Raw genomic sequence first — 22,121 nt, forward strand, 5'->3', positions numbered from 1 at the left:
CGTAAGGAAAGGTTTAAGATTCCCAGAATCTACACAGCATACGAAAAAAGATGTAGAACTCACTATATTCCCACCTTATTTAATGAGCTCACTGAATCTTTAATAAAAATAAATTCGATAAAAGTATTAAAAAATAAATACAGAAATGTGTGCCTTTCGTTACCTCCATAAACGCTGCTTTACTCTGACCCTTGTATGTTCGACTCATAATGATTTCATTATTTGTGTTCATTTTGTTTTGCGATAAATCGGGGCTCTGTTTTTTCTATTAATGTTGGTATCGATGGCCACATTACGCTCGTTCGATATTTTTAACAAGCTGCATTGATATGTATTTCGCTGGATTGTCTGGTCCTACGCACAATCAGGATACTGCTTTCGTAGGCCGGCATTATTTATATGTATTTGTAAAGTCAATAAAAACATTATTATTATTAATATTATTATCATTATTATTTTAACAGATCTTGCACTCCTTCGTTTTCTTGGCGTTCACCTGGAGATTTGGTGGTTAAATGTTACCTCTAAATTTCAAGCAGCGGTGTTAAGGTCGCCATTGTTCATTATTTTTATATGGAACATCAAAGACCGCCACCTGGTGGCGTTTGCCAATCGTTGAGGTGATGCCACTGCTTGACTGTTCAACCGCCTTCACAGCGTGGATTGGCCCTCCAGAAAATCGTAAGGGTGCAGGCGAGCTGGTGAATATTAATCATGTTGAATTAACCTGAGACTGGGGTAGAGAGGAAACATCAAAACGTAGAAGAGACAGAAAATAGACAGGACGTCGTCCTGTCTATTTTTTGTCTCTTCCACGTTTTGATGTTTCTTCTCTACCCCAGTCTCAAGTTAATTCAACATGGCCCGCCAACTTTTTTTTTTTTTTTGACGAAATGAGTTTAGACTACCGGGCCATAGACAACCAGGCCTCACACATTGAGACACGAAATATCTTTGATGACTTTTGTAACTTTCAACGCGCTTATCCCACGTTGTGGGCTCGGGATGCTCGGCACCGCAAAGCAGGCGGCGCGGAGTTGATTCGCTAGAAATACGCGAATACCAAACACGTATGTAACGCGTTACTATTAACGAGTTACTTCTAAATAGTTACTTTTTGTTAACGAGTAGTTTATTTAGTAACTTTTTCAGAAAAATGATGAATAACGTACTTAATTACTTTTAAGACCAAAAAACGAGTAACGGCTTTTTGTTACCCTTGAGGAGTAACGTGTACAACAAGTTTTAAAAAGCCTCATTTAAATTCTAACCTGAGTATGCGTCTATTGCGACAACGGCAGATGAGCGACCCGGAAAGCAACTAAACAGTATGACAGTTAAGCAACGTGTGTTGATCGTTTATGTCTTTTTCACAAGCTCTATTATGCTAACCAGTACTTAAAGCAACGTCTTTTTATCCAACCGCTCTACATTTCACCTCGCATCGATCATCCCCTCAAAGTGGGAATTTGTACATGTAATACCAACGCATTGCTACAGTTGTTCATCCCTAAAACTTCTTTGGAACGGAATCACCTTCCCACTTCCAATATTTATATTGTTGATACCCAAATGTTTAAAAATGTTCAAAACACTTTTAACTGCCCTAAGCCGCCATGATACGTTAAATTAAGTATTCTGCCCTTTTGTTTTGTCGTGTGTGTTTGTTCTTACTCCCAGACACTTTAATAAATAAATAAACAAGTCAGTCGACCTATACAGCTGGGAATGTCCTTCACCCAGAGAACATAATAAAGTTCGTTGGTTGAATCTTTTAGAATCGTGTACAGACCGAATGTAAACCCGAAGGTTGCCCAAGCGGGAAAGCACATTTTCAACTTTGAACTTTAGAGGCAGAACGAACAAAATATAGAAGTGAATCACAAATTCTTTGACTTTTCGTGAAGCGCAACACCACCGTTCATTCGAGGGCCTCAGTAGAACGACTCTTTAGCGTCGCCGGAGATTCTCATTGAAGCGGGTAAACATAACTGAAAAAAACTTCGAAAGGCAGCCACTGCTTAGAGGCAACGACTACTGAATACAAAGCAATAAACCATGAAGCTAAAGCAGTTGTGTATCTTTTTGGTATACTACCTATCACAGTTAAACTACTTGATTATAGTGACAAAGTTGCTGTACTATAAGAACGCTCCCAAACTTGATTTACGGATCTTACAAATTTGGCTCGAGGACTTTTCACCGCGAGCCAGACTTGCACGTTCTAAGCTTTGGGTATGCGATAAGGAATGGCGGTCGCAAAATCTTAAAACAACGCTAAAGTTTGATAAGTTATACTGTGGCAAGAAGATATTTCAGTACGACTTTGTCGAAGACCGTGTTGTTGAACTGAAATCTAATACGCATCGAGTGATTGACTATCATCAGATAGCAAAGAGCATCCTGTGCGAGCTTCTTCCCGTCTTTATTTCATGGTTACCAAGTTTCGAAGTGTGCTAATAAAACAATATATTTTTGTTGATAACGCCAACCTGTGTGACAGTCACGTCATCCTAGGTACGGAAACGTGATTATCACCAGGTATTCGAGAAAAAAAATGAACTCATGAATAAAAGTTTTTCTATCTGCCGTAAAGAGAGGTTCGTACAAAAAGGCGGGGGTGTTTTGGTTGCTGTAGAAAAGTTTTGTTTCGGCATCTGCACTTAAAATTAAGGCCGAAATTGAAATAGCTTGGGTCAAATTAAAAATGTTGCACATGAATTTAGTTATAGGACTGTGCAACGCCCCTTAATTTTAATTGTTCCTTTGAATCAAAGGCAAACGTGGCTCTTGACAGGGTGTTTTCGGATTATCCTAGCGCAATTGTTGTTTTCGTCGCCGGGAATTCGAACTTTCCAAGCATTGACTGGGTATCTGAAATTCTGACCCTCTCGTGTCCTGAGTTTATGAGAGAGTGTCTGGAGCTTATCAATGTAATTATCACTTTCAATATCTACCAAATTGTCAAAATATCTACGAAGGGTGACTCTACCCTAGACTTATTTCTTACCACCCACCCCGTATGCGTGAGTGACTTGCACTATTTGTTTTTGTTTAAGGACCAAGCTCTTTTAAACATCAACCTGTCTGTTGATGTCCCGGTTGTTGAAACATCAGAAAAAATAATTCGGAACTTTGCCAGAGTCGACGCCGTCGGTATCAACGCTAATCTTTTAGAAGCATTTCCGTGCTTCGAGCGTTCGTTTAATGCACATTCAGTGGAATACAACTGGTCTACTTTTAAGGAAATCATTCATGACCTTATTGGTCAATACATTTCTAAACGTCGAATAATTTTTGATTCTTGATTACTTTTATTTAATATCAATATAAAAAGAATGCTAAGAAAAAGAAAACACTCTTCCAGTATGTTAAGGACAATGGCGATGCTCTACGGTCTCGTTTTTGGGATTACGCGAAATTCGTGAAAAAAAGGGAAATAAAAAAAAGAGTGGCTGCGACGTCAAAGACTTCGGCCGATGCTTTGATGTGTGTACCTTTTGTTAGTTCAAAGTAGTTCGGTTTTTCTTTCTTTTTTTTAAGACAAGCGTGACAGCGAAGTCAAGGCGTGTCCCCTTGGTGCCATTGTTTGGAGAGTATATTTTCTGGTGACGATTTTGGGTTCGAGATGTATAAAAGGAGGGAGCACTGAATAAAGTGGTTAGCTGTGTTTGAGACGTCGTCGTGTTTCTTCCACCCAGTCTCAGGTGGTCTAAAAAATGGTAAACCTACACCAGCTCGCCTGCGCCCTAATTGTTTTTTCATTGCAAACCAAATATTTTTAAGCCAGCTTTGAAATATTTTTATCTCAAATCTGAAATTATTTTAGCAAATTATTAGCCATTCTACAAAGAAAGTATGCCCGGTTACCCTAAACTTGAATGAAATGAAACTTCCTGGCAAAGAAGTGTGCATTAAACCTAATGAATATTTCAGCACAGAAATGTTTTCACACGAGAAACTTTCCCCACACCACTATTACTTTCTGAATATGCTTTCAGTGAAATGGAGGCTGCAATCATTTCTCCAAAAGAAATTTTTCATTTCATTTTGCATTTCCTTTTTCGCATATGTAGTCTGCTCTGCACCAGCACTTGAATGTTAGTATTTGAATTTCAGTCTTAAGGTTCGGTTTATCCGTCTGGTGTTCAGAACTTTCATGTATAAATGCCTATATACCTTTCTCGCCCATCGTGTATCTTCAATTGTGTCTAGCCTTTGTTCAAATTTCAACATACTGATCGCCCCTCTATCATCGAAAGGTGCCCAGCCATGTCTATCGCACTCCTTCATTTTGTGTAGTCCCATGTAGCCCCCGTTCTAGTCTAGACCCGCTGCTCTGCCGGGTCTCTAAGCTCGACTGGACACCAAATTTCATGCATAATACCGTATTGTCAAAAGACAACCCGGCACCATGACTCCTTTCCGTATTCCCCGAAAACTCTATTTCCATTGTAATTTCATTGTGCCCTATGCTTCACATTTTCTTCCAGTTCTTTTAAATTTTGTCTCCCTCATTCACCCATACTCCTAGGTATTTATACTTCTCTACATGTTCTATTAAAACGTCTTGAATTTAATAAGGGTGGCGATGTGGGTCAGTTGGTTCATACTGACGAAAAGGCAAACAGCGCACAGTAAACGGGGACTAAAGGAAGAGCAAACAGGGCAAGCGCTGACTCTCAACTGAAATTTAATCACATGAAAACAAAACAAAGAAACCAGCAATTCCGCCCACGTCACATGATTTATTAGGTTCGAGGGCATATGTGAGGCAGATGTTGTGAGGTCTGTTTTACAAGTTTTCACACATCATTCGGAGGGGCTCACTTTCACCTACAATTTTTGGATTTGAGATTAGAATTCATTGCTAAACACGTTTGCTGGTCTTATCACCCAGGCTCAAAGAAGGGTTTTTTTCCATATGATTCATCGCACTCTAAGCTGGTCAAAAGAAGCATTGCCTCGTCTTGCCTGCAAGCTGCACTCGAGAAGTCATGTCATCATGTCGTTAACAATAGTTTTTCCCGGCAGGTTGAGAGACTGACCGTGGCAGGTTTCCCAACTTCGGTTTTATTGAGCGTTGCGGAGTGCTTGTTAAAGAAACTCTAGGGAAAACCCCGTCTCCGGTGGGAAAGGACAAATAAGAGACCGCTCGTAATACCGCATCTCCATAAAATTTCACACAACTTGAAAAAAGTTGCCTCGAGGTACGATGTGCCATTGGTGTTTTCCGCTCCGTGTAAGTTGGCGCAGCTATGCGCGAGAGTTCCCGATAAGAAGGGCAAAGGCCCCGCTTGCTCGGTGAAGCATGAGAAGCAATATGTTGTTTGCAAGGTGGGAGTTGCTTACACGATTCCACTATCGAGTGGGAAAGCCTACGTCGGTCAGACGGGCCGATGTGTTAACCACAGACTGCGGGAGCATGACTTGTCGTTGAGATCAGTGGTGGGGGCTTTAGGAGGGCATCTTCCACTGCATTGTCTTGGATGTGGGTCTGAACCTATCTTCAGTAAGACGGGTATCATTGGCTATGGAAGGAACAGAGTGAATAGAGAAATTTTAGAGGCGCATGCCATTATCAAAGCAGGCGCGAACTGCGTAAGCCAAACGTCACTGGGCCTGAGTAGCAAAAAGATTGTTTTTTCGGACACGTTGTGAATGTATCATGTGACATGGGCGGAGTTGCTGGTTTCTTTGTTTTGTTTTCATGTGATTAAATTTCAGTTGAGAGTCAGCGCTTGTTCTGTTTGCCCTTCCTTTAGTCCCCGTTTACTGTGCATTGTTTGCCTTTTCGTCTTGAATTTTCAGCGGATCTCCCTTCTCAATGTTATAAAGTATTATCCCCGACTTGTCGCTACTGAATTTTAGGCCCAGCGAGTTTCCTTCCTGTCCATAGGTCTTAATCAGCTCCTGTAGCATCTCCCGGCTATCTGCCAAAAGGACGATGTCGTCTGCGTAGAACATTATTGGTATAACTTGGTTTGCTTTTCCTCTTTTCTTCATATATGACAGATCAAAAACTAAGTTGCACTCTTCTAATTGTTTTTCCATTCTAATCAGGTATATCATAAAAGTAGACGTGATAGGGGACAACCCTGCCTCAGTCTTTTTTTATTTCTGCCGGTTTTGTTACTTCTGCTTTCCATGTTATAACAACCTTATTATTTGTGTATACCTGTTGTAAAAGCCTAATCAAATGTGCAGCTAAATCATACTGTCGCAGCTGTACGCAGACATGGTACACTCTAAAAAAATATCTGTAAGTCTACTTTCCCGCACAATACTCGGAGAGCCAATTAGCGCAACTTACGGAGGCAGCTCAGCGAATGACGCCGCCAAAACATATGTTTAGACGAAAAAACGCAGTATGAGTTGTGACATTAAGCAATGCAAAACGTCACGGTTGCATTGCTTAATGTCACAACTCCGTTTGCGTTTTTTGGTCTAAACGTATGTTTCGGCATCGTCATTCGCTGAGCTGCCTCCGCAAGTTGCGCTAATTGGCTCTCCGAGTGGTGTGCGTGAAAGTAGACACACATACTTTTTTTAGAGTGTATTTGGCCTAGATATGCTTCGTTCCAGTTTAAGCCTAGACGCAGCCGATGCAACCAGTTAATGGGACCAGTCAAACTGCCTCATATGCACAAGTCGCAAGGTCCTCTATGTTTATGATTGGTTCAGAGAAAAAAATAATACGTACAGAAACATGACGAGCACCATGATAGAGCGCTTTTTACATTATCGAATTGGTATTTCAGCACGTAGCGTAACGAAGTATTGTCACTCAGACTTCTTTGCATGTTTTTCCTGGCACTGTGTTGCTTCACTAATATCTGTGATCATTCCTAAGCATCTGAGGGAGCCACCTTTTCTGATGATTGTAGAAACTTTTAATGGTGTAGTGTTTTTGGCGTAATTTCTAAATGATGGCACCTCTAATTATGTTTTAGAGTATATTCTCTGATGGTTTTCTGTTTTATTCACGTCCTTATTACACTACCTCTAGCAGCTTACTCTTTCTGTGAGCGTGTTTTGAATCGGAGGTTTCCTTCTGATGTTCGTCGTTTATAATTTGTCAAGTGATATGTACCTTATAAATGTGTAGCTGATGTACGCCCGCGTGTTTTTTCGAGTTGTTTTATGGTGTATATTATTGGTGTATTTTACTGCCCACAGGTTTGACTTGATAATGCGTCGGTGATTGGACTTACAGAAGGGAGGTCTGGATCATCATGTATTGTGGAATAATCGGAAATAAAATGAAAGCCGTTTACAATTCCCTGTAACGCCGGTTGGAGCGCAGCTCTTGAGGAGGAGGATGGAAGCGTAGTGGGGGACAGGTGACTCCTTAAGGTCACGTGACCCCGGGGGAGGGGGGTCACGTGACCTCAGAGGGTCACGTGACCTCAAGAGAATCACGTGACCTCAGGCGACCACGTGACCTCAGGGGTTCACGTGACTCCAGGGGGTCACGTGACCTTGACAATGACGATTTGATGACGTCATCAGTGACGTGACTGATGACGTCATCAGTGATGATGACGATGACGATGCGAATGCCAATGACGTCATCAGTGATGATGACGATGACGATGCGGATGCCAATGACGTCATCAGTGACGTCACTGATGACGTCGTCAGTGATGATGACGATGACGATGACGTCATCAGGTTGCATGCAACCTGGATTGCATGCAACAGGTTGCATACAACTCGTTGTATGCCAGTTGCATGCAACAGGTTGCATGCAACCTGTTGCATGCAGCTCCCGAAGGAACCCGAGGTCCTCCCGAAGGAACCCGAGGTCCTCCCGAGGTCCTACCGAAGAAACCCGAGGTCCTCCCGAAGGGACCCGAGGTCCTCCCGAAGGAACCCGAGGTCCTCCCGAGGTCCTACCGAAGAAACCCGAGGTCCTCCCGAAGGGACCCGAGGTCCTCCCGAAGGACCTCGGGTTCCTTCGGGACGACCTCAGTTCCTTCTGGAGTCCTCGGGTCCCTTCAAAAAAATTTACCCATAATGCACCGCGCGGTTACGCCGACGGCGACGGCGACGGCGACGCCGACGCCGCTCAAGCCGTAAACGGGCGTCTAAGAGCTGCGCTCTAAAACAAAATATCATCATTCCAGTATGTTATTAACAGCTAAATACTTACACTTTTAGAACTTTCTTTCAATCCGTTAGCATTAGAGCGCTCGTCTTGACGAAAATCCGGCGGTGTCTTTTGTTTGTCAGCGACGGGAGAGGGGAGGAAGGAGGGGGAAAGGGTGACGCGTGTAACGTCCCATTGGTCTGAAGCGCTGACGTCAGCACGCGTAAACCTCTCCCTCTCTTCCAGGCGCTGACAAACTGACAGACACCACCGCGTTTTCGTCAAAACGAGCCCTTTCGTTTTCGTCAAAGTCACGCTAACAGCTGGTGCGGAGCCAGAGAGGAGGAGGCGCCGCGGCGCGGTGGAATGCGGGGGTGCTCAGTTGCCACTCTGTCGTCGCCGGTTGTTCTTCGCTCTAGGTTTTCGTTGTGATGTGTGTAGATGCGGTTCTTTCAAGGAGTGATATGGATAATCGTATCCAAGGGCGTCGACGTACCCTGAAAGGCAGAGCACAGAAAAGAGAAGAAAAAGTGCAGAGACATATATTGGTGGATGCTTAGGAAGAATGCGCGTTAGCATGACCTTTGGGATGCGCCACACACGTCCGTCCCTCTCTGGGAAACGCTAACACTGACCCTGTAACGAGACCAAAAAGAGGCATTAAAACTAGAGCAGGCAAAACAGAAAGCATAAACAGAAAGTGCAGGGGTCAGCTCTAGCGATTCCCAAAGGGCGACGTGTGCGGCATTTCCCAAGGGTCACGCTAACACATCTCCTAAGAATCCACCAATGAATATTCCGGTAACTTTTCTTTTTAAATCTGTATCCCACTTTACATTGCAATGCCCACGTGTTCCTGAGGGTGAACTAAATAAATTAATACACAGTCCAAAATAATTTGTTAGTAGGCGATTGTCGGCGGCGAGCCATACTCAGCCCAGAATACTAAGTCTGCAAGCAACCGTCGGCGCCGACTTGTGCTTAGTCAGGTGGCCACCGTGGCCAGCATATAGGTGACCATTGGTAGTACATCATACTTTGTCCAGCATGCTTAGTGCGCAGACGTCCGTCGGTAGTGAGTCACACTTATTTACGCATACTTAGTCTACAGGCGAACATCGAGGGCGAATCATCAATAGTCAGACACACCCAGGCCTGCGGTCCTAATCTGGACACTTGGCCAGAAAGTCGGCGGTAAATCCGACGGCTATGATTGGTCGGCACCAAGGTCAAGTTCGGCATTGGCCAATCACGGCCGCCAAGTTTTTTACCGTCTTTCTCGCCAAGTGTCCAGATTAGGGCCCCTGGTTGACACCGAGTAATACTTACCGACGAACTCGTAGATCCCACTTCACTCCAACTTAACTTCTAACGCTCTTAAGTGGGTGTCAGTACGTCTCATAAATTTCCCTTCCATCGAAACCCTCTCTTCCCTTGCCTCGCACTTCACTAGAGTTTTTTCTAAAAAAAATATTCGAGCGAGCAGTGGCGCCACCCTTCTTATCGCCTCCGTACGCGTCGAGCCCCCTCCTTCGCAAAAGATGACAGCTTCCCGGAGCGACGCTACTCGCAGGATCGCGTCTTTTGAGTTGACGGCTCGTGCCTGCGACCTTGTTTTTAGGGCCAACTACCCGCTGGGTCCGTCGGTGCCACAACGAAGTCTGTTTGACCGCCTGAACAAAAATTAAGTGTAAGGCGACGGACTGAACCCGACTGCGCACTTCGTTCGCTTAGGTTTCCTGTAATCAGAGATCATGGCAAGTCAATGTTCATACTTCTAACAATCGCCAAATCATTACATGATGACAAGAAATGCATAATAGAATCAAGAAAATACGTGAATTAATTAGGGGTGCGCGAATATTGGTTCGAATCGAATGGCACTGCGTCAGTCACAGCCTTCACACTACCAGAGAAAGCCAGGCCAACTAATTTTCCTAAGACTGTTCAGGCTATGAATTACGCAGTGATATTCGATTCGAACCACTATTGGCACACCCATAGAATTGATCACTGATGCAGCGGTTTACGATGAGGTTCGGTGCCGTGCAACATTGGAGTGCGGAACTTGAACAAGTCCATAAATAATCTCAAAAAACGTTTTTTGATTGAAAGTTTCCGGTCTATTGAGCAGGTATCTTTTAGCAACGGGCTGCAAGTATTATTTGATATGTTTTGTTGTGTTCATTCAAACGGACATATAAATAGAGCTCTACCGATTAGTCTCTGTTTCACAGGCTCCTGCATAACGGCTTCAACGCAGCGTTAGATACGATCTAATAAAAAAAAAAGCATAAAAGCACAAAGAGCTAGCTCAAGTGTATTATGCATTTTAATTAAGCTCGAATTTTTACATCTAAAAAGTACTGCAAAACCTGGTAGACCCGCAACAAAAACGGTCTGTTCACCTTTTTACCGACCCTACTCCCAAATCGGTGATTTTTTTTTTAATCGTCTAAAACAGATCCATTTATTTATCTGCCTAGCCCCATTTAAACACATAAGGCCACTTCCGTGGGTTATAAACAATACATTCTAAAACTTCTATGATAACAAAAATAAAAAAAGGTATATAAAAAACCTTTCCCAGCTAGAGATCCCCCATGTGTTTTATGAAACGCACCTGAGTGGCCCATTAGCCCACACCACCCAGATATATATATATATATATATATATATATATATATTAATCTGGTTTTGTACTTGCAAACCTTACTTGGATGCTAGAATTGCACATTGCTTGTCACTAAACTTACCACATGCAATAATTTCGAACATACATTTTAGTACAAAACAACTTTTAGAACCTAAACTCGGGGATTGTTCTGCCCCATAAATCACACAGTGCATCCGTAGTAATTCAAAAAGTTATGATCCCGGAAAAAAGATTGCCTTTATTAATAAGAATTTTTTTACGAAGTACACCGAGGAACTAGTTATAAAGGTTCACCTTCAATCAAATGTAACGAATCACACTAATTTTAAAACCATGACATGCAAACCTCAGCTTTCGTTCATGCTTCAAATATTTTCTTTCTCCCGTGATTATTTGCAACACTGCAATGAAGCTATTAATCTGGAACCTGAGGCCCACAGATGGGACAGCTAGAGCTGTTTCTGAATGTCAATTAGAAAGAATACCGTACATAAAAAAATACCCAAGAAAATAAAAATAACCTTTTCAAGAAAAGAAATGTTAATAGAATCGTACATTGAATCTTTTTTTTTAGAAACTTCAAAGAAATCTTTATAATCTAACATGTTTACCTATACAAACAAATACTATTGTCAAATAGCTTTCAATTACAGCTCCTCAACGATGTGTTTGATGGCATAGTGCGTATATTCGCTATAGCGTTAAGTTCTTTTCTAACGGTTAACCAAATGATAATTGAATTTGATGTCATTTATCTCAGAAAACTGGTTATTGTATTTCCTCAGGTAAGTTCACACTCAATGGTCAATCCAACGCCCGCAAATGGCGCGTGGTCATAATGTGATTGATTCATTTGTTACTCAACTTTATGCATTTCTTGATAAGAATGCAGTCTCCTGTCAGAGTGACCAGCATAAAGACTGACTCGTCATGGTCTGTGATAAGAAGCGACCCAACTAAGGAGAAATGTTTAATTAGGCTAGGGATAATGTCTTAAATTCATACATGATATGAGAAAGATCTAGTAGGGAATACATGATACATCAAGGTAAAGTTGAATTTTCAAAATCCGTTATTTTTTTAATCCTTTGCGTAGAAGCAAGATTTCCCAGCCGAAGGCCGAGAGTACCGATTTGGGTAAGGCTTTGTTTCGATCTCTTTTAATGGATGGCACGAGACATCCGAGTGTGCTTACAACACGTATATTATGAAAGGGCAACTATTAAAGGCCTGAGCGAAGGGCAACCAAGGCGGGATATTTTTTTCTGTTTGTGTTTTGCTTTTTTTGTATTGACTATTAATCCAACACGCTCGTCAAACTCACTGTTGTATACTGGCAAAGACGGTATGCCAGTAGGCGGCGATGGCGCGAGCTCGGCGCGTACCACGCTGCCAGAGCTCGCGCAGTGCTCGCGATCGGCTCGGACTGATTATAAAAAATGGAGCCTTTCATCTGGAACGACCTGGTCTCGGCTCTCTGGTTCGCGATTTAACATTGGCGACGAGTATACTGGTTACCTGTCGTCGGAGGTCATCGGCATCTCACGAAGGAACGGGGACCTGGATCACGGCTACCACGGTGCTAAGCCAAGAACCCGCAGCGAGCAGCGGGAAGAGCCACTGCTGAAAGGACTTCAAGGAAATAGTATGTGCAGTAGTTCTCTCTACTTCTCAACGTAGTGAACGTCGCAGTGTACGAAAATGCCACACCTCGGGAAGGTGCTAGAATTCGACGAGGCCTCTCAGAGTTTCGAGACCTACGTTGAGCGTTTTGAGCTTTTCGTCGCTGCGAACAGCATCAAAGAAGAGAAAAAGGCAGTAACATTCCTAACAGTCATCGGCGATCGAACATACGAAGTCCTCAAAAACCTAGCAGCCCCAGACTTGCCAGGCTCTAAGACGTACAGCGAGATAAAGACTCTATTAGAGGAGCACTACGGCCCGCAACGGTCCGTAATAGCCGAACGCTGTAGGTTCAACCAACGGAGTCGGCTAGAACATGAATCCGTGGAGGATTTCATTTTGGCCCTGAAGAGTTTGTCTCGATTTTGCAATTTTGGAACATTTTTGCAAAGTGCTCTCAGGGACAGGCTGGTAGCTGGCCTGAGAGACGAAGAAACTCAGAAGGAACTGTTTGCGTTTGCTGAAGAAAAGCTAACTTTCGCAGTCGCTTGCAAGATAGCGCGGGAAAAAGAAGCAGCAGCAAAACAAACGGCGGACATGCACAAAGAATCCAAAGCAGTGAACGCTATTCATAAAAAGGTGTCACCTCCTGAGAACAGAGGTCATGGGAGAAGCACGTCTCATGATCATGGGTCCAGTACTTCGCTAACAAGTTGCTATCGTTGCGGAAATGAGCATGAACCCCGCGATTGTCGTTTTAAAACGTATCGCTGCAAGATCTGCTACAAGACTGGACATCTCCGGAAGATGTGTCGCAACACGCCTGGAAAGACTCCAGAGCGCAACGTTCAAATCCTTGAGGAGTCTGATGATGAGGATGAAGACCTACTGACCGTGTACACGTGTACGAAATCTTCACCGGGATTTCAAGTTTTCGTAGAGGTGGACAGAGTTCCTCTACTCATGTTGATCGACACGGGAGCGGCGGTCTCTATCATACCAGAAGAAGTTTTTATTAAACACTTTCCCCAGAAAGAGCTCCTGGAAACCAAAGTAGCTCTTCGCACTTACTCCGGTGAGCGGCTGTCGGTAAAAGGGAAGATCTCAGTCAAAGTCCAATATAACGGGCAAGAGGAAACACTCGACTTGTTTGTAGTAGCTAGCGAAGGTCGAAGTCCACCAGTGCTCCTAGGTCGCGACTGGCTCCGGAAGCTGAAGCTGGACTGGACGGCTATCTGCAGCATCACTGTTCAAGACCAAGTGGAACAGCTTCGAAAGAAGTATCCGAACGTCTTCGACAGTTCCCCTGGCATGGTACGCGATTATCAGGCACAGGTTGTCATCAAGGAAAACAGCACTCCAGTCTTTTGCAAGGCACGTCCTGTTCCTCTGCCCCTCAAGGAAGCGGTGACAGCACAACTGCGAAAGCTTGAAAAAGATGGCATATTGCGTCACGTTTCTCAAAGCGACTGGGCCACTCCTTTAGTTGTGGTACCGAAAAACGGAGGAGAAAGCCTTCGGTTGTGCGGTGACTATAAGGTGACCATCAACCCGGTTCTCAAGATGGATCACTACCCGCTGCCACATCCAGAGGACATCTTCAGCACGTTGGTTGGGGGGAGAGTGTTCTGCGTTCTCGACCTGTCGTCAGCGTACCAGCAAATCAAGCTCAGCGACACGTCGAAACACCTGCTGACCATCAATACACACCTGGGACTGTTTGAGTACCAGCGACTTCCTTTTGGAGTAGCAAGCGCACCTGCCATTTTTCAATCGTTGATGGACCGTGTCCTGCAAGGAATTGCACAGACGTGTTGTTACATCGATGACATCATCATCGCTGGCAGAGATATGGCAGAGTGCAGCAAAATCCTGGACTCTGTTCTACAAAGATTGTCCGAGTCTAACTTGACCCTCAGAAAGGAGAAGTGCAAGTTTTTTGCGGACTCAGTTGTGTATTTGGGACACCAAATTTCCGCAAAAGGCATCCAGCCCACACAAAGCAAGGTCAAGGCAATCACAGAAGCGCCAGAACCTACCAACGTGACGGAACTTAAGGCTTATCTCGGAATGCTGACCTTCTACGGAAAGTTTCTGCGTAATCTAGCTGACACGGCGTCGCCATTGTACGAGCTCCTGAAGAAAGGACATCACTGGAAATGGGACAGCAGCTGCAAGAAAGCCTTCCAAGCGACAAAAGATCTGCTAGTCAACAGCTCAGCTTTGGCATATTATGACGTAGACAAACCGATCGGGGTGGTTTGCGATGCATCAGCCTACGGCCTTGGAGCTGTTCTGTTCCACAAGACGTCCGAAGGTACGGAAGTGCCTATTGCCTTTGCGTCGAGAACATTAACACCCGCGGAAAAAAACTACGCTCAAGGAGAAAGAGAGGCCCTGGCTATCATATTTTGTCTGAAACGATTTCACCGTTATCTCTATGGAAGATTCTTTACAATATACACAGACCACCAGCCTCTCTTGGGAATTCTGTCTCACGACAAGGCCGCTCCAACCTTGGCCGCTGCTCGAATGCAACTATGGGCGTTGCTTCTGTCAGGCTACAACTACCGACTCTGTTATCGACGTGGCAAGGACAACGAAGCAGCAGACGCTCTCTCACGTCTTCCTCTGCCTAGGTTGTCGGAAGACGCAGAGAAGGAGTGTTTGGCGCTCTTCGATGCCACACCCATAACTGCCATGGAAGTAAGCAAAGCAACCTCGGTAGATAACTTGCTTAGCCGAGTTCTGCACTTCACGCTGCGAGGGTGGCCAACGTCTGAACACGCGACAGAGCTGCAGCCATTTTATATTCGTAGAAGTGAACTCTCAGTAGAGGAAGGTTGCCTGACATGGGGGCTGCGTGTCATAATACCGACAAAACTTCAAAGTACAGTCCGCTCCTTGCTACACGAAGAACACCCCGGCATGTGCCGCATGAAGATGCTAGCACGAGGATTCGTCTGGTGGCCGAATCTCGACAAAGACATCGAAGAGCGTGTTCGAGGCTGCAAGGTTTGCCAAGTTGTTCAGGCAGCCGCTCCGGTCGTACCTCTACATTCATGGACGTATCCACAACAAATCTGGCAACGCATCCACATTGACTTCGCAACCAAAAATGACGTCAACTTCTTGATTATCGTGGATGCTTATTCTAAGTGGCTGGAAGTCTTTCCTATGCGTTCCACGACCACCGCCAAGACACTGGAAAAACTTCACATTGTCTTTGCAAACTTCGGACTGCCGGAGGAAATTGTAAGTGACAACGGGCCACAATTTTCATCTCACGAATTTGCGGAATTCATGAAACGAAATCTAATTAAACACATGAAAACGCCTCCTTACCATCCCGCTTCAAACGGAGCAGCCGAAAGGGTAGTCCAAACCACTAAAAAAGCGTTGCTGAAGCAAGTTCTTCATGATCAGTTCACCAAGTCCACGCGAAGCTTACAAGAGAAGCTCTCCGACTTCCTGATGGCTTACAGAAACACGCCATCAACGGTGACAAAACTATCTCCATCAGAACTCTTTCTGAAGAGGCAACCACGAATTCAACTCTCGTTGTTGAGGCCCAACTTTACTGGTGATATGCGCGACAAACAGTCGCGACAAAAACAAACAATCGACTTGGATCGTGCTCCAATGCGATCATTTACACAGGGCGACAACGTGTTTGTCAAGACGGTACAAGGCCAGTGTTCCTGGGAGGAAGGGGTGGTGGTGAAGGTCGTCAGCCCTGTGACCTATCTTGTACAGGTGCAAGGAAAGGTACGCTTCGTGCATGCAGACCACATGAGACGTCGGCAGACACCTCGGGAGCCACCCAGCACCTCGCCGTGCGAAGCACAAAGAGACTGTCCATTCGGCGATTCGCCGGCATCTCAAGAAGGAACGGCATCTCAAGAAATGCCTGACAATCCCACGACAAGCCAGGCTAGTTCAATGGTCGATACCCCGGCTTCAAAGTCAAAGTTCAAAGTCGACTCTGCTTCAACACCCTCAGCTTCGTCATCGGAAGCATCGCCACTTCAAGGGAACCCAGAAATTCCGGTGCGACGAGGTTCTCGAGTCCGGAGGCCCCCTGCCCGGTTTACTTCGGACAACTTCTCCTGAGGGGGGAAGAATGTTGTATACTGGCAAAGACGGTATGCCAGTAGGCGGCGATGGCGCGAGCTCGGCGCGTACCACGCTGCCAGAGCTCGCGCAGTGCTCGCGATCGGCTCGGACTGATTATAAAAAATGGAGCCTTTCATCTGGAACGACCTGGTCTCGGCTCTCTCGTTCGCGATTTAACACTCACCAAGTTTATCTTATCTCGGATAGAGTTATATGTCTGGCACTTAACCGTTTCGGGTTTCCCCCTCCTCAAACAGAACAACAAAGTGCCAGTGGCGAGTGCCATCCAAACGCTCACACAGCGTTCGTCTCCTTACTCATTGTAGGCAAGTTGCAACCAATCCAACGTTGTTAGATTCATCAGTAGACATGCTATCAGCAAGCAGTAGACGAGCGTCGTGCGATAACTGTCCTTTCCCGTGGCCCGGACACAAGCAGGAATGGGCGAATAGCGATGCTAGCGCCGCCAGCTCCACCTCACCCATGGGCAAGGCAGAAGGGTAGTTTTTGAACTACGCTCTTCTTGAGAAAACTTTACGCTCACTCTAAAAAAAAAATCAATAAAATCCCTTTTACAGCGAGCAATGTGCATCCAACGTTCTATCCGATCCGTCGCTTCTGTCCATGAGCGCCACCGAGGGGAGCAGCCGCGAAAAGGCGCCAGGCGTTTTGAGTAGCTTGTGGTATGAGTTTGGCCGAACATCCTGCTTAAAAACGACGGCACTGCGAACGGCAGCACTGCGATCGCACCTAACTCCAATCTTAATCATTTTCTGTCTTACCTCTGCCTTGGAGTCAATAGTGGAGGAAAGGGGTGATTTTTGTAGGAAAACTCGCGTAAAAATGAAACCTTTCAAAGCCATGCGCTTGCATCCGTGCCCTTGCAAGCCAAGCTTATGTTTCTGGAATGGAGTCTGCGTGCCGAGACCTTAGTGCTGGAGATTCTACTACACCGACCAGAAGCCATCGCGTGGAAAAAATTGAACACGAGTGCACATGTGCTACGTCCTCCCTTCGATGAGACTCGTGTTCGATTCGCGAAATCACAGATGTTCACTGATCGAAGAACTCGTGTCTTCAGATGAGTGACAACGACGCAGCCATCTTGTGACTGTTTTCCGTCGCACATGGGTGTTACGTGAAAGTGCAAAAAGCCGGCCATATCAAACATTTTGTGTTGATAATTAAGCTTTGACAAATTACTAGCACATTTCTATTACGGGAATCCCGTTTTGATAAGAGCCCAGGCGCATGTATACAAAATAACAGTCGGACCGGTTCTAGGTCATGTCTCTAACGATCCGGGCCAGGTCGGGCTTGGAAAGTGGGGAACTTTTATTACTTTAGTATGGCACCTGTCTTTATCTGTCAAATTTAAAAATAAAAAATAAATGAGGCAATCAATAGAGCGTGCCAACTGCGTCGCCGTCTGAGCGTTTTAAACGAGAGTTTATAAACAAAAATCAAATCATGACTATGATAGGGGAAGTTAGTTGTCTTCAGCTAAGGGAAAACAGTGATCACATCCACTCAAGGAAATGGCACTTCGTACTCGTATTTGTCGAGGCAAAACATTTTTGCTTTCTTGTCGAAACAGACTCGCAGAAAGGCAGCGTCTAAAAATGCACGCAGCATCATATTGTTTCACACTTCTTTTTTTCACGCAGTGACAGCCTTTTCAAACTGGAAAGAATTGATCTTAAAGTAAGGATGAGAAATTAATTTTATCGACAGCGTATTCAGTCGGATTATTGGCTGCAAAGAAATACGGTGCAAGTATTACTGGAGTAATCTTTCGGTGAGCTCATATCAGCCTCATCAAGGTGCCTAGCGTGATAGTTTTAAGAGTATAAGTTTTATCTTTGTTACTTGAATAATTTGCTGGTCCTCATTCTGCCTTGAAACAACTAATTGTGTCTGCAAGCGAGTGCGTGTGCGGTAAACTTGGACATGCCATTGCAAAAAGAGGAAATTTGTGGAAAATATCTTACCTAAATGCGTTTCTGAGTGAATACAAGCTGCGTGACGACCACGGATGTTGGCGTGCCTGTTTCTAGCATGAAGTTTACTGTTCTTCTGAGCGTCATCCTCATCGCAACAAAGCCTGACTTTGCCAAGGAACTGAAAAGCTGGAAAGATGTCCTACAGGACGATCATTTTCGGCGTTTCCTTACTTTTGCGGTGGAGACAAAAAAGCTAGATATCGTATTGCCTGATCAGTGCCTAGTTGACAACCGGGAAGTGATGCAGCAGTTTATGAAGGGCCTACACTTCGCGGCTCGCTTATCAACAGAATATGCTTGCGCTACACGATCTTGCGACGATATACAATTCCAAGCCAGCAGCATTCTAATCACCTTATGTGGAAGTAAAAGAGTACGAGGTTTAGAACATCAGGTAAGCAGTCCGTATATAAACACCATTGTTGTTGCGCCAGATGAACTAATATCCCAGCGACACAGAATTATATGGGGTCCATTCGGTTGGCTCTCTTACGATCATTTCATGTCCGAAGGCTACGCTATTATAACAGCGGCTAAGGACACTCTTATGCTTACGAAGAACGGGAAGACGGAATGCTTAACCTGCAATGACAGCCCTCTGTCTGTTGCGAAGAGTCCGCTCCTGCTTCGACAAGTTGCTCTTGGAGGTAATAATTTCACGGCACATTGCTGGGACGTGAAAAGTTGTTTGCATCCATCGTACACAACAATTATTACAGCTCTTAGGCACAAAGGTGGTATAATAAATACCAATTTCGAAAGTGATATTGGCGTCGTCAATCCGGTCGATACTATGCAAACCCACCTGCTCATTCATGCCGTTAATACTGTACATGGTTACCCGAGCAATGTGATAGTAAATTCCCATTACCCGTATGAAAACCTAGTCTTTTGTAGAAGAAGGCGCCCGATCCCGAAGGAAGCTGTCCTCGTCCTTCCCTTCACATGGCGGGTGTGGGTCACGTTGCTGTCGGCTTTTTCGATGAGCGTGCTATCGCTTTTCCTGACGTTCCGTATAATCGCGGGCAAGGCTGCTCACCTCAACACGATGGCCTTTTCTGTTGTGGCGTTGTTACTTCATCAAAGTGACCAACTTCCTCGCTCATTTCGGAATCATGACTCGACCAGAGTCATTATGGGTCTCTGGGCTCTCATGAGCCTGATCATCGGCACCGGATTCCAAGGTTCGCTGACTGCCCTGCTCAGGTACGTCCCCGTAGAAGGTGAAATTCCGGATGGTGTGTCTATTAGGAACCTTTTCTTGAATGGCTACACTATTTGTTTGATAGGTGATCACAAATTTATATTTCCAGGGATCACAAGGCTCAAAAGGAGAACCGCGCTAAATTCCAACTATCAAGACACACAAAAATTTTGCTTTTCTTCAAAACAAAAAGATATGAATGACGGAACCATGAGGGTGATACTTATGGCACCGCCACCACTGAGCCCAAATACAAAACATATAATCGATGTCGTGCGTAACATGGGTGAATACGTGCCACTTCGTTATTCACAAAAAAAGAGTTACACAACAATGAAGGCGACATCCCCATATAAAAAGGCTGTCGCATCAACGCTCCTCCGGGCGCGCGAAACTGGACTCTTCGAGAGAACAGAAAAGCTCAAAGCTCTCGAGATTGACCATGGAATGTGGGATGGCACGATAACAACAGCCCAGGAAGTGTTAACAGTTAAGGATGTGAAGCCTTACTTTCTTGCCTTATTCTTGGGGCTGGTTACAGCTTCGTTCGTGCTCCTCTTTGAAGTATGCGTAATCCGTCGTCCATCATATCTGAAATTCACAGCATGGAAAAGACGCCTGTGGAGGGGTCTAAGATTCCATCATTGTTAAGCACTTACACTCACTGATGTTATCCGCTGACGCTTTGAGCCTCTACATATTTACTGCGGCCGCTCTCGGGCTAGTTCGCACGAGGCCGGTATCCCGCTGTCATATGCCTCTGTTGGCTTATGGGGGTCCGCGGACCTTTTGGGGTCCGCGATGGTATCCTGGGGGTCCGCGAAGCCCTGTCTCATCAGTGAAGCCCAACAATATAAGTTGACTTTTTTCACATTGAGAAGGAATTTTCCAATTTTCAGGCGAGTTCTCTCGTGTGTATGTCAATGAGATAAGTTTACTTCACACTAGCAGTTAGTTATATTCATTTTTTTAAGTCACTATCATGATTAGCCCATGCCTTTCCATTCCCCTCACCCCGAACGGGTCCTCCATCTTCTCCGCCTATCAACAAGGGGTCCGCGAAACATCAATGGTTGAGAACCACTGCCCTAGGGGTATTCTCCATCCGTACAAGGATTACAATCGTTTCGTGTATACGTGCTCAACAATCAGGGGCGGACCCAGACCTCCATTTTAGGGGGAGCGGTTCCTCGGTGTAAAACGGCGGGGGGGGGGGGGGGGGGGGGGGGGGGAGTGTTTATATTTTTTGTGGAGTTATCGTTTTTACTAAACTCTGATAACACAGTATAGCTCTTGAGAGCTTTTGTATCGGTTTACCTGTCGGGGATGAACTCTTTGAATTAAAACCTTTCGGGTGACCACGCTAGATGTAACTATCTCGAAAATTGTGGTGACACTATCCTTTCTGAAACTTGGGTTTCAGACCGACACTATGTGAGCAGTCGATTTAGGACAGCTTAAAGACATTGCCTTGGCAGACATTCTGGTTGGAGCTAGTGCTCAACTGCTGCGGCAACGGGAAGAGCGGCTTAAATCAGCGGAGCGAGTACGTTGCAAACAAGCGACAAAAATGGCCAGGCGGCTTCGACGCTGCTCGCGGCGTCAAAACACTGTTGACGCAGCGAGCGAAACGAACACTGCCATACAAGTTCGTCGGTTGTTCGCCGTATATTTTTAATTTCCAGAGCTCAGCACATGCGGCATTGCCAACCCAAACTCGTGCTTTCACGTGTTCTGGATGCAACTCGAGAAAACGAAAGCGAATAATTCTTGAATATTTTTGAAAGCACGTTGTAGTTCGGCAACTATAACTTTTGAACTTAAACAAGACCTTAAACCAGCAATGGATCCTTCCAAATTATGTTCAATTGCACTTCGTCTGGATATTTTCTGTATGAAAGGAGCACTTACTTGTTTCTGGGTAGTTAGCTCATTCGTCAGGGTCGAGAGGACAGGTGCAGAGATATGATAGGGCAGACCGGTTGTAAGGTCGGGGAATCTCAACTGGGCTAAAGGCCGATCACGACTGGAGCATGGATGTTTGGGAGTCGGTGTTCACTCGAACGGGCACAGGCACTGTCTATTTAATTTATGTATAGCCGCATTTTTGAAAGGGCCTCGTTTTCCCCAAGTCCGTTCGACACACACATATTCGCTCCTGCAAAGCCGCGCGAAAGCTCTGCCGTCAATCCACAGAAGCCGCGTTTAACTGGAAAAGACGGCGTCAAGGGGAGACAAGGGGTAGCGGGCGCCTTTCCTAAAATATGTCCCGCCACCCTAAGTTGAAACGGCATTGTGTACAAATAAATGCCTACGGCGTCGGCTTGAGGACCCCGTGCAAGCAGCCTCCAGCCTTTAGAGTGCTCGTACCGTTTATCTTTCTTTTATTAGCTTCCCGCCACGAGAAGTCGTACCACAGGCAGTATG

General features: G+C 45.1%; 1 protein-coding gene across 1 annotated transcript; it reads left to right on the plus strand.

Moving 5' to 3' along the window:
• Nucleotides 1–12,449: 12,449 nt before the first annotated feature.
• Nucleotides 12,450–15,958, plus strand: LOC120846422 (uncharacterized protein K02A2.6-like). Its single transcript, XM_040218169.1, has 2 exons — nt 12,450–13,862; nt 15,857–15,958. The coding sequence occupies exons 1-2, from the start codon at nt 12,450–12,452 to the stop codon at nt 15,956–15,958; spliced, it is 1,515 nt and encodes a 504-aa protein (XP_040074103.1).
• Nucleotides 15,959–22,121: the final 6,163 nt, after the last annotated feature.

The sequence above is a fragment of the Ixodes scapularis genome, unplaced genomic scaffold (assembly GCF_016920785.2).
Source record: "Ixodes scapularis isolate PalLabHiFi unplaced genomic scaffold, ASM1692078v2 PGA_scaffold6__148_contigs__length_123643588, whole genome shotgun sequence".
NCBI lineage: Eukaryota > Metazoa > Arthropoda > Arachnida > Ixodida > Ixodidae > Ixodes > Ixodes scapularis.

Excerpts from the sequence above, each read along its gene's own strand:
- LOC120846422 (XM_040218169.1), top strand. The coding sequence starts at position 12,450 with ATGCCACACCTCGGGAAGGTGCTAGAATTCGACGAGGCCTCTCAGAGT. Across the intron at positions 13,863-15,856 it reads GGGCCACTCCTTTAGTTGTG|AAACACGCCATCAACGGTGA; the intron begins GTACCGAAAAAC and ends GATGGCTTACAG.